The 11,508-nt window shown below is 36.7% G+C and overlaps 1 protein-coding gene across 4 annotated transcripts in view; it reads right to left on the bottom strand.

Annotated features, from left to right (window-relative positions):
• Positions 1–11,508, bottom strand: part of pdlim5a (PDZ and LIM domain 5a) — a 55,153-nt gene that overhangs the window by 34,732 nt on the left and 8,913 nt on the right. For all 4 annotated transcript variants that reach the window (XM_024276111.2, XM_024276112.2, XM_024276115.2 and 1 more), the window contains exon 3: positions 4,577–4,728. In XM_024276111.2, coding sequence (XP_024131879.1) covers positions 4,577–4,728 — 152 coding nt within the window. The remainder of the gene's footprint in view (positions 1–4,576; positions 4,729–11,508) is intronic.

The following is an 11,508-nucleotide window of genomic DNA, read 5'->3' as shown; positions in this document are numbered from 1 at the left end:
ATTTTTTTTTTTTTTTAGTTGCTATGTCGGTAGATCAATAAGGTGACTCAACAAAACTCTTATTCTACCTTGTTAATTCAAAGTGTTGGAGAGTCTGGCAGAGCAAACAGTTTATAAGCACTCTGAGGAGTAACTTAAGTGTGTGTTAGTTGGTAAAGGCAAACAGAAGCAGGTAATGACGACTTTGTTCATGAAAGTGTGGCACCACTGATGGGTGAAAAGGGCTTTTACAACAGAAAGCCATTTGAGTACCAAAACCTAACGTCAATTTTCTAATAATACTAATGTTCTGAGATTGTTTGGCAACTGACCTAACTCTAAAAAATCAAGAAAAAAACAGGAACAAAATCCAAGAGGGAAATAGAAAATATGAAACACCTTAGGTCATCTGATAAATGTATTACTAGAATTAAAACAGTTGTGATTCAGCACATGCTTTATGTTTCTAGGCTTTATTCTGCTACAACCTTCAACTGTGGTCCTATTCTAAACTGAAAACACATTAAATAGCTTTGATGGATGCAAAAATGTACAATTCAAACATCTTAAAGACAAAATATGACCGAATAACTGCAGCGTGTTACATGAACATGGAATATTAAGCTGATGTATAACTCCCCTGTTAATTGGGTTAACACTTTTTAAATAACTCACTGGAATCTTGCAGCTGCAACGACTTTGTGCTGCAAATCCACTCCAGTAGTCTGCTTTGCTGCTGTTCTGTTAAGCAGTGAATTGCTACTTAAATCCAAAGCTCTAAAGGCAGCTAAATGAATGTTGGTGTGGGATGATTACCCCGGTAACCATGGTGTTCGTAACCATGCATGTACAAGTACAAGATCCCAGTTCTGTTCCAGCTTTTTACTTGATGGAATTTGGGGAAACTGTAAGAAGAATCTGGTGTACTTTGGCAGTCTTCACCATAACCAGAGTCAATTGTACATTTATGTGAAGTGAAGCTTAAATTGTCTTTTCCAGTATTTCATTTGATGCCACACATCTGCTGTCCATCTCCTCACCACTTGAACTCTTTATTTGGAAAAGGGCATAACAAATGGTCTGCCGTTAAATACACAGACAGATGGCACATTCATTGTTGACATTTTTCTGTAGCTTTTTGGTTTTAGCATTTCTTTCACTACGTGACCCGAAAACAAACCTAACCTAAATGCGCACGCAAAAACAGTGATACCCATAAAATCCTCTAAAGAGAAGGGACAAGATTGGCTTGTTCCATTACATAATAAAGCCCAGATGTTGACCTAGACTTGAAACTCTCGCAATAAACAAAATGTCCATCAAAGCACCAGTAAATGCCAAGTAACAAAAAGAAACCCTGAAACCAACTTTTTCCTTTGTTTTGAATAGAGTCGAGATAAAGCTTGTAACTTAATGTCAGTCTTCGGCCTCCAGTAAAGCAGAAGCTGACCCAATGAATCCCTGGAGAGACTTTCTGAACACAGTGCTATCCAAAACTCAGCTGGAGGAAACGTATTTAAGCTGTTTTCCATTAGGTTTTCACACAAACTTTTATCATTGTGTTTTTTTTCTAAATCGTACAATGATTAAAATAAAACAACATCACAGTATCTCTACACAAGAGATAAAAATATATATTTAGGACATGTTTGAAATGAAAACCAGTGCTAAACAAGTATTACTTGTGTTATTCAGAGCCAGTTCATTTTCTTTCTTCTAAAGATGTCCACCCATTTCCCTGGAGAGGAAACCTGGATCAGGTGTGTCCAACTAGGCAGAAGAAATAAGTTTGTTGGAAAACAAGCAGGACTTCTCTTCACCCTGTTTAAAGAGGGCTGTGAAAAGTCCAAAAAATCCTGTTTGTGTGTTTTTAACACGTTCTTGTGGCATTTTCTGATGATGGAGGGCCTATATACAGAAAATTAAGCTCACATTTTTATTTCTAAGTATTTGTTTATTCAAATCGTAGTGATTTGAATAAAGAAAAAAAAGGGAAGTTTGGTAAAGCTTGTAGTTGAAGCTGCAATCTGCAAGCTACAAGCTCCCTTCTTTGCTCCATACCGAAATATCCACTTGTAGACCATTACTGAATCCACGTACTGTATTTTCCTGACTATAAGTCGCACCGGAGTATAAGTTGCAGGAGCCAAAAAATGCATAATGAAGAAGAAAAAAACATATATAAGTCGCTCCGGAGTATAAGTCGCACTTTTAAGAGTAAAGTCCAACATTTATGAACAATTCAACAAGCCCAATATAACGTTGCATTTGACACCAAACATGATTCATGCGTCAAATTCAAGTCCGCTGGCTCTTTTGACGTCCATCAAATTTAATGCTCAATGCTTGTTCAGAAATGTGTTCATAAGCTAGATGCTTCCATTGTAGTGGAGAAGTTATCGTTTAGCCTCATCGCTACATGTTGGAGGCTTTAACTGTATTTCTCATCCCAAAGATACGGATGATGTTGAGAGGTTAAGTTGTTTATTTTAAAGAGCTCCACAAAGGCATCTATGATCATGTTTCCATGTCTGGGTTTAGGACTGCAGTTTTTTTTCTTTTTCTTACGGCGATGATTATCTTCTAGCTTGCAGGAGCTGCATCTGAATGATGGTGTTTTTAGTTGCTCTTCAGTGTATTGTAACCTAGCTTTTTGTTCCGCATATATAGTCCAAGGAGATAAAAATAAAAACAATGATAATATTGTCTTGATGCAAATAAGAAAACCATGATAATGTGCAGAAGGAAAATGATTAGATTCTCAGCCAGATTGGTTTTGAACAGAACCTCTTCTGCATTTCTCTCAGCAGAAAGCAGAAAATACTGATACACCAACCTACAGCGCCATCTAATGGTTGTTAGGGGGAAACAACCACTGAAAGGCAACTGGTTGTTAGTGGAGAAAATAAATATATAAGCCTATTGATGTCTAAAAAAAAAATCACAAATAAGTCGCTCCTGAGTATAAGTTGCACCCCTGGCCAATCTATGAAAAAAAAAAACGTACATCTTTGTTTTCCTCATCTGAACGGGCATCTGCCTCAGAACTGCACGACTGGACAGCTCCAACATGGTTCACCATTTTCGTTGCTTCTGTAATGTTAAGTTGGGGGTGTGAGGGGCTGTAAGCTGCTTGCAAACAAATGGGTGATGGGACGTGGGGGCGGACTTGCTCCGTGCAACCAGTCTCATCCATGAATTTCTAATAAATTCCTACTGCTCTGCAGAAACTAGATCCAAGAAAACAACACGTTTTTTGATTTTGGAAAAAAAAAAAAACAGCAGTCATAATTAAAAGACCACTGGGAAGACTATTACAATATATCAAAAGATGTTTGGAGTGGGACTTTAAGATTAGCGTCCAAAGACTGCAGGAACTTTAGCCTAAATGTTCACTCTAATTGACTGCAAAAGATCAAACTCCAAATATTGTATGAAATCTGACATGAGGGACATTACCAGAAGTGTTTTTTCTGTAATCAGCTCTATTAAGACACAGCAAAGGGCTTCTATGTCAAATGCAGAAGCTTGAATTTGAGTTTCCACAATCACTGTGTTCGTATTTTTTAATATATTGATTAAATTATCTATTAGAAAAAAAAATATTCGATCCACCTGCACAATTCTTAGTTTGTTGAAATCAAAACTTGGCGTAATAACTTGGACATCTGTTGGAAAATCAGCTTCCACATTGACAAATACCTTTTCTTCAGACAAGAGGTACGGTAACACCTGTTTCCCTCATCATAAATGAGAAGTCGATAATGGATGTCTTCAAAACCACAGCAGTGCACACACAGAAAGCCACACGCTGACGTTGGGTTACAAAAAGCCATGTGATATTTAAATACACATAGTCTGCTGCTTAACAGCACAAAAACATCTTCAGTCTGTCATCGTTTGGGCTCAAAGTAGAAGACATAATCAGTTGTGCTTGAATGGCTGGAGAAAGAGTGAACACAAACAAGACGACAAAATGTGAAATCCAGACACGAGAAAAATCACTGTGTCTAAAGATTATTCTAGCCTCTTTGCAAAGACATATTAAAGTTTACATGTGCATAGACTGATTGCTGTAATGCAGCTTCTTGGTTTATGATTAATGAGCCTCAAAACTCTTATAGCCTTTCACTGTAACATGTCATGGTGCTTAAGTAAAAACACACGCTGCCAAAGAGCCAGACAATGCAAACCATATGAGAACCAACATGAAGCCTCACACACACACACACGGACATGCATACTGTAAGTGAAATACTGGAATAAATCAGTATCATTGCAGAGGATTCCACTGTGAGGAGTGGACCATAGGGATGAGGTGGTGGTCCACATTTCTGATTTTTTTTACTATGATTTTAGTTATTTGTCTTTCCTGAGGGAAATAGGAGAATGGGCAGAGACAAATGGTGTTGATGGGTTTTACAGCCAAGATTAACAATAGTGAACATCTGCCTGGATCCAGGATGTCCGGGTGCTGTGGAGGGAGGGATTTGAATCTGATGCACAAATGGCTTGTTTGCTCTGAAACAGGGGGTCTTGTGTCCTGTGTTGTCATGGTTACCGTAACAATTGCACATTAAATCAAAGCGGTGCTTACTTTTGCAGGGTAAGGCTCAGGTTGCCGGAGCAGGTCTTGATTTTGTTCTGGGCCTCCAGGTGGTTCATGCCGTCTGTAGAGATCCCGTCGATGGAAAGAACGACGTCTCCAACGGCTACGCCGCCTTTAGCCGCCTTCCCATCACCTGTCAGCTGCAGACACACGCAAACCCAATCAGCTTGAGTCACAGCAACATTTCCGTCAAAGTTCATTGGTGACGAGGAGTCCCTCAGATGTACAGCTAGAAGCAGTAAAAGCTCTCATCTGACTTCTCTTTATCATTTTTATTACGTTGTCCATTATGGATCCTGAAATAAAGCCCAATCAAAAGAACATTCAATAAACAAGAAGGTTTGAGCTCAAAACATTTTTTTACTTAATTATTGTATTAAGTCTTAAGACTTCCTTAGCCAGGGGTGGACAAACTCATGGACTGGTGGGTTCAACAATTTGACAGATGGTTGTGTTTTGGTGATCCACCTCATTAGAGAAAAAAATAACATGGAATCTGGACAAAAACTGGCTTTACTTCAAAATTGTGGTTTTGGTTTTCATTTTACAGCCAAAACTAGAGAAATGTTCGGTTCAAATGGTGCTAGAATGACTGTAAGATTTGGAAAATACACAGGAATGTGTGTACAAAAAACAAGAAAAAAAAATCTTCCAACTCTACATAAATGCAGAGTAAGGTAATTGTGTGCATCTAAATAATGTTCAATTTATTTATAGTGCACTATCTATGAAGAGACACCAAAAAACAAAGCATTAATAAGAGTTATACTTTATTTTAGTTAGATGGGCCAGATTAAATAGTGTGACGGGCCGCATATGGCCCCCGGGTCGTAGTATGTCCATCCTTGTCCTTAGCTGCTGCTCGATCATAATACAAAAAAAAAAAAAAAAAAAAAACATTAGTGGGCTCTTGCTATATTGATTTTGATTAAAAAAAAAGAAAAAAATAATCACAAAAAAACGGGATTTGAACCTGTAATCTTACAATCCATGGTTGACCACTCTACCTCCACACTACAGCCTGTTACACTTTCAAATTCTCCACGTCTTTTCTCTGTTGTTCAGTGTCTTCTATGATGAAGAGGAAACATTTCTTCTATCCGTACAAAGTTTTATTGCTGCACTCCCCCACCCGTGGTGAGCATTTGTTTAAATGAAAACAGATCCGAGATGAAAACATGAATGTGCTAGTTGTGGTGCCAATCCAACTTTTTCACTACACTTCGAAAAGTAACAACTCTCATGTACATTCATGCTTTTACAAGACCAAACAAACGGACGCACTAATGAGTGAATTCAATGACTACATACTTTTGGGTTCATCATAAAAAGGCTGTGGGTGAATATTTGGGAGGATACTCCCACATGCTTGAACAGGAAAATCAGGTTGACTGAACATTAGATTTAAAATTAATTTTTGATTGATACGCTTTTTTAACTTGAATGCATTAACTGGCATGTCCCTCTGAACAAAAGTTAAAAGAAAAAGTGGAAATTTTAAATGACTTTATGATCAACTATTGTTAATCATTTGAATATTTACTGGTGTTATTGGCAAGATCAAAAGGTTTCGATAAGACAGGACTTGGACGGCGTTTGTGTCCTCAGTGGGAAACCTTTCACACCACCCACACACAACTTCATTGTAAACATGTGGTGCTAAAAGCCTCTGAAGTGGCTTTCATGATTAATGACAAACAGCGCTCAAAATGAGAGCATTGTTGAACACGCTGCTTGTACAAGACAGATATTTCAGCTGAATGGATTGGAACAGCCGAGGACCGGGGGGCAGAACTTCCAGGAGTTTTTTGACAAATGCTTTTATCTAAAATGATTTATAAGCAGATGGCAAAAATCAGAGAAAACATTAAAATATGTGCAGAATGAAAAAAAAAGGATTCAGCTTTTTTGGAAGATTACAAATACTAGTTGTTTTGTTGAAGCTGCAGAAGGGTTTAGTCTTTAAGTTCCGTCGTTCTTTTTCTTTTACAAACACACATCCACACACACAGAGCTAATAAAAAAGACCCTGATCCCAGATTAGTGCTGAGCCTCCCCAGTCCAACCTTTTATAGTCATATTAGCCCAACACACGCAATATCACTCACCGCTACGCTCAAGAACCAGAAGACCAGAGTAATGAGGGACTGACATTCTCGCTTTAAAATTAAAAGGAAAAGGCGTAAGCGGGGGAAGCAGAAAAGCATGTTATTGGTACAGTACATTAAATTTTGTCCTCTCCAGAGCAACTTTAAACTCAGCTCTTGGATCAAATCACAAGGGTTTGCTCTGGGTATTTTTCTAGTTGTGCTCTTTAGATTTAAAACAGCAACTCTTACTCAAGCTTAGCTCACAAAGCACAACTGTGTTCTTTAACTATAAGACAAACTAAAGTGACAGCCTGACTGGGTTTGGAAAATAGCTGAATGGGGCACCCCTTTAATTTGTACTGCAAGAATTTAACATTCACCATCTTAATCCCAAACGTCGAACTCGTTTAGCTCCTCTCGATCTCCGATGACGCTTTCCAAACATTTGTTTTCAGTCTTTGTGATAAAATGTTTTTGGAGCATGCTTTGATTTTCATCTCAAGTCGGTTCAACAAATAAGAGAAAATCAGAAACAGAAAAGAAAATATTCCCCGTCTGAAGCAGGCCAGCCCTGTCATTCTCCCATGCCGTTTGATTTATGGCTCAGCTTCTTTGGCCGTGACATTTCCACTGGAAGTAGCGCACTGAAGAGACACAAGGGCGCCCAACAAAAATATGTGGTCTTGTAACAGTAACCGATCAAAAACGGCAGTATTTGTTTGCATAGGGTTTTGACATCGCCAAAGGTATCATAGATGCAGGTGCAGCAGAGACAGGTTGCTGGTTCATAGTGAATCAAGTGTAATGTGCTCTGCGTACTTTGTTATTGTAAAGCTGAAACTTTGAAAAAAGTCAAGCAAATGTCAACTTTAAATCAGGATGTCCAAATGTAGCAGTGAAATGTAACTTAATTCATTGTGCATGGTGGTGGAGTGGTCAGCGTTCTCGTGTAACAGCAGGTAGGCCGTGGTTCAACTCCTGACTGGGACCTTTCTGTGTGGATTTCTTGTGCATGTGTGGGTTTTATTTCGGCTTCCTTCCACTGTTCATGCTTTTTAGGGTGACTACAAAGTGTCCCTTGTTGTGTTTGTGATTGCGTGACCTTGCGACAGACTGACAACATGTTCCACCACCACCACCTTCACCCAGCTGGGTCCAGGAACCCCGTGACCCCGAGAGGGATTCAGCAGGTTCAGAAAATGGATCAACAGTTCAGTAGCTGCATTTCCATGAACTATGACAAATGAACTGTGACATATTTCCATGAACTATGACATAACTATACACAAATTTGATTTACATTAATAAATTTGCTTAATGGAATCACCATAATTTTGAAAAAACTCTTATTTATAAAAAAAAAATGTTTTTGGTCTTGGAGAAGGTGGATTTTGGGGCATATCTATGGACAGATTTTGCAAAACTGCAATGGAAACACTTTTTTCTAATTAAATACTCCATGATTTTGAGTGACTTATCTTATGAGTTGGTTTGTGTTTATTCGCATAATTTTATGTCACTGCAAAATTTTGTTTTTTCGACATTTCTAGAATTTCAATAAAGTTTTGTGCACATGTGTAATGGAAATGCTGATGGTTCCTTAATTATTATGTTACCGATCAATAATTTTTATTAATACACGTGTATTATTAATTCTATTGATGAATATTATTATAGATATTATTTTGATCTCAACAATCAATTTAACGACTTTTGTCATTAAAAAAAAGCATTTTGATTTCCTGGATTTTTTTTTTTTTTTTTTCATTTTGTCTCTGAGTTGAAGTGTAAGTAAAATAAACATTGCAGACATTTTGGGACAACTTGCAGAATTGGAGACAGACAAATATTTTTTTTTGTCCTCACTGCAAATACAAACAGACCCCCCCCCCCACCACCACCACCAACAGGTATGTATTTGCAAATTCACACTGCCAGTTAAAGCAATGTGTGAAGTGAACATTTTCTTCTAGGGTGGTTATAATAGAACTAATATTTCTTATTTTACTTGAGCAGTAAGCCACGAGGAATGGTATAGAATAGGGCCTTTTCCCATGTTTTGTACACATTCTTTGTCATTCTAAAAAGCCTCCGCTTAGCCAACAAAATGGCCGCTGTTTACATTTGGGGTATGCAATTGCAAGAGCTCCGTTCAAGTGTTTAGTGTGTTGGGAGCAAAAACAATGAAAACAACCTCAGACCTTCTGACACATATTTACTTTATTTCCTAACAAAGCGAGATTTTAAACTTCAACTAGACCCATTCTCAGTCATTATAAAAACATTCTGGCATTAAGTATGGCAAGCAGTGAAGTGTTCTGCAAACAATGTCTGTGGCTGAAACCAAACGGGGTTAATTCTAAAAAAAAAATTTAAAAAAAAGGAAAAATATGCATGTATTATTGGAACAACTTCTCCATATAGATCGTTGGAAAATTTGAATGGGGGCACCAAATGGTCACAACCTAAACACAAATATTTTAAAAGAAATACTGTATATTCCCTAAGCTTTGGTTATTCATTTAATTATCTGTAAAGATTCACTACTTAGGAGTTATTTGCAAATCAAAAGAGGAAATTATAACTTTGTTTGTTCAAAGTTTTCAATTAAAAAGGAGGTATTTTAGTTTTTCAAAAGAAATGAACAAAAAACAATAAATGAATTACATATTGCATATGAATTAAATAAAATCATATTTTTTAAATTTGTAGTTTTAAGAATTGAAATCTTCTGTTTTGTACTGTCACAAACTGTAAAATTCTTAAAACACAATTAATTTATATTCTGAACCATAAGATAAAAATAGTAAAACTACCAATAAAAACACAATAAGAAAAACCATCATCTGAAGGACCTCATACACTGATATGAACTTCTGTGCTGGCACAAACATTTTTATACTTCCATTAAACTTTACATTATCTGGACACTTTTACAAAACAGCTGTTTCCCCCCAGAGTAGCATATTCACTGGTTTCTAATAAAGACTCTGCCTTATTTGTTCATACTCAAGACACAAATAAAAGAAAAGTTTATTGGTTTGACTTCCCATGGCTAAAGTGTTGCCGTAACAGCTGCAAAAGCCACATAAGGACAAACTCCATAAAAAGCACTTAAACAAGTTCCACAACAAATATACATTCTGCATACTCTTTAATACACGAATACTATTCCCAATTTGAAAAGCATAGATGGTTTACTAATATATTTAGGAACTGATGGGCCTGGTGATAAAAAAAATACAATAAATAAATAATAGAGAAATGCCTCCTCTTGATAAGTGTTTATAGTAAATCTTTTTCCAAAGAGCCACGTCATTTTTTCTTTGTTCAGCCAATATGATCAAGCCAGACAGAAAGAATCCCAGGAGGAAGACAGAGGAGACTGAGCTCCTGCGGAAAATACATTACAGCCTTATTAAACAATAGGTTATTCTAGTCTCTTCTTTGTGGGTTCGCTGCAGCGAGTGCGACCTGGCAGATTGTAAAACTTCTCTACACTGAGATGTTTCCACTTTTCACAACAAGACATCCTCAGAAGGAATGCTGGATTACTTATGTTAAAGGTGGGCAAACTTTTTTACTTCTGGGCCACAAAAGATTCTAAAATTTGACAAAGGGGCCAGAACTTATGTGTGGAGTGTTTTGGAAATTCACCTTAACATGGAATCTAGACAAAAATATTCCTTCATTTTGATCGATAAATCATATGTATGTATTTTAAAACAATAGATTGTGGAGTTTTTATTTAAAAACTGTGGCTTTTGTTTTAGTGCCAATTTTACCAATAGGTGGATGTTGCTTGGGGAAAAAAACAAAAATAATAATTATAATAAAAATGCATTCATGTGATGTTGGAATGATCAGAAAAGATGACAATCGGACTCTAAAAACTCTCAAAGATGTCAGAAATGTTGGGCCGTAGTTTGCTCAATCCTAGCTTAAATTTTTACCAACTAAATAAAATAAAATTAATTTTGTGGTGCAAATCCCCCAATCTAATGTCAATCATCATTATATACTTCCGCCTAAACACTCGTTAATAAGGAAGTACCTGTCAAAATATGATACATTTTATAATAATACATATATTTTCAAAATGCCTTACAAGATTTCCAAGGACATTTCACAGTTAAAACAAATATTTATTTCCAATACCTAATTATTAAAAATATGGAATGATTGAGCCAAAGACTGCAGAGAATAAAAGCAGAGGAGCTAAATTGTTTGTAGGAATCTTAAAAAAAAAAAAAGAGTGATCTGGAACTAAGAACAAGTACAAAAGGTTTGTGAAAGCTTTTAAAGGTTACTTGATGAGTTGTCGATGTCATTTGGGAGTAAATTTTGATGTACGACTATAGGGAATATTGGCAGTCTGAATCTTTCCACATATAATTTAGTCAATATTTTGTTGGTGCTATATTAAACTTCCCTCATTCCCGCACAGAAGCAAGAGAGGGAATCAGTTTACTGGCAAAACCCCTGCTGAATTATGCCATGGCAGTGGTCAATAAATCCCTTTGAGCTTAATAATTGGCTTATTCGAACAAACCTTTTCCATTGGGCTCAAAAATAAGCTGTTAGGCTATTGCCAAATGTGCACCACATCGAGCAAAGTAACGTGACTCCCGTCTGCTGAGTTTTTAGTCCAACTCAGAAAATTGATTTAGCCTTAATAAAATTTAAGATGCTTGAGCTACTTTTACTTTTAGGGTTGGATTTTAAGACCCACTTCAATGAAAATTGTGTTTTTGGCGTTTTTAACTTGTTGTCTAGCTTTTTTCTCATGATGGAGTACATATATAAAGAAAACTAAGACTAAAAGTGTGT

This window comes from Oryzias melastigma, linkage group LG9, assembly GCF_002922805.2.
Source record: "Oryzias melastigma strain HK-1 linkage group LG9, ASM292280v2, whole genome shotgun sequence".
Classification (NCBI taxonomy): Eukaryota; Metazoa; Chordata; class Actinopteri; order Beloniformes; family Adrianichthyidae; genus Oryzias; species Oryzias melastigma.
Note: the sequence above shows the minus strand (reverse complement) of the source record. Positions and strands in the feature narration are given on the sequence as shown.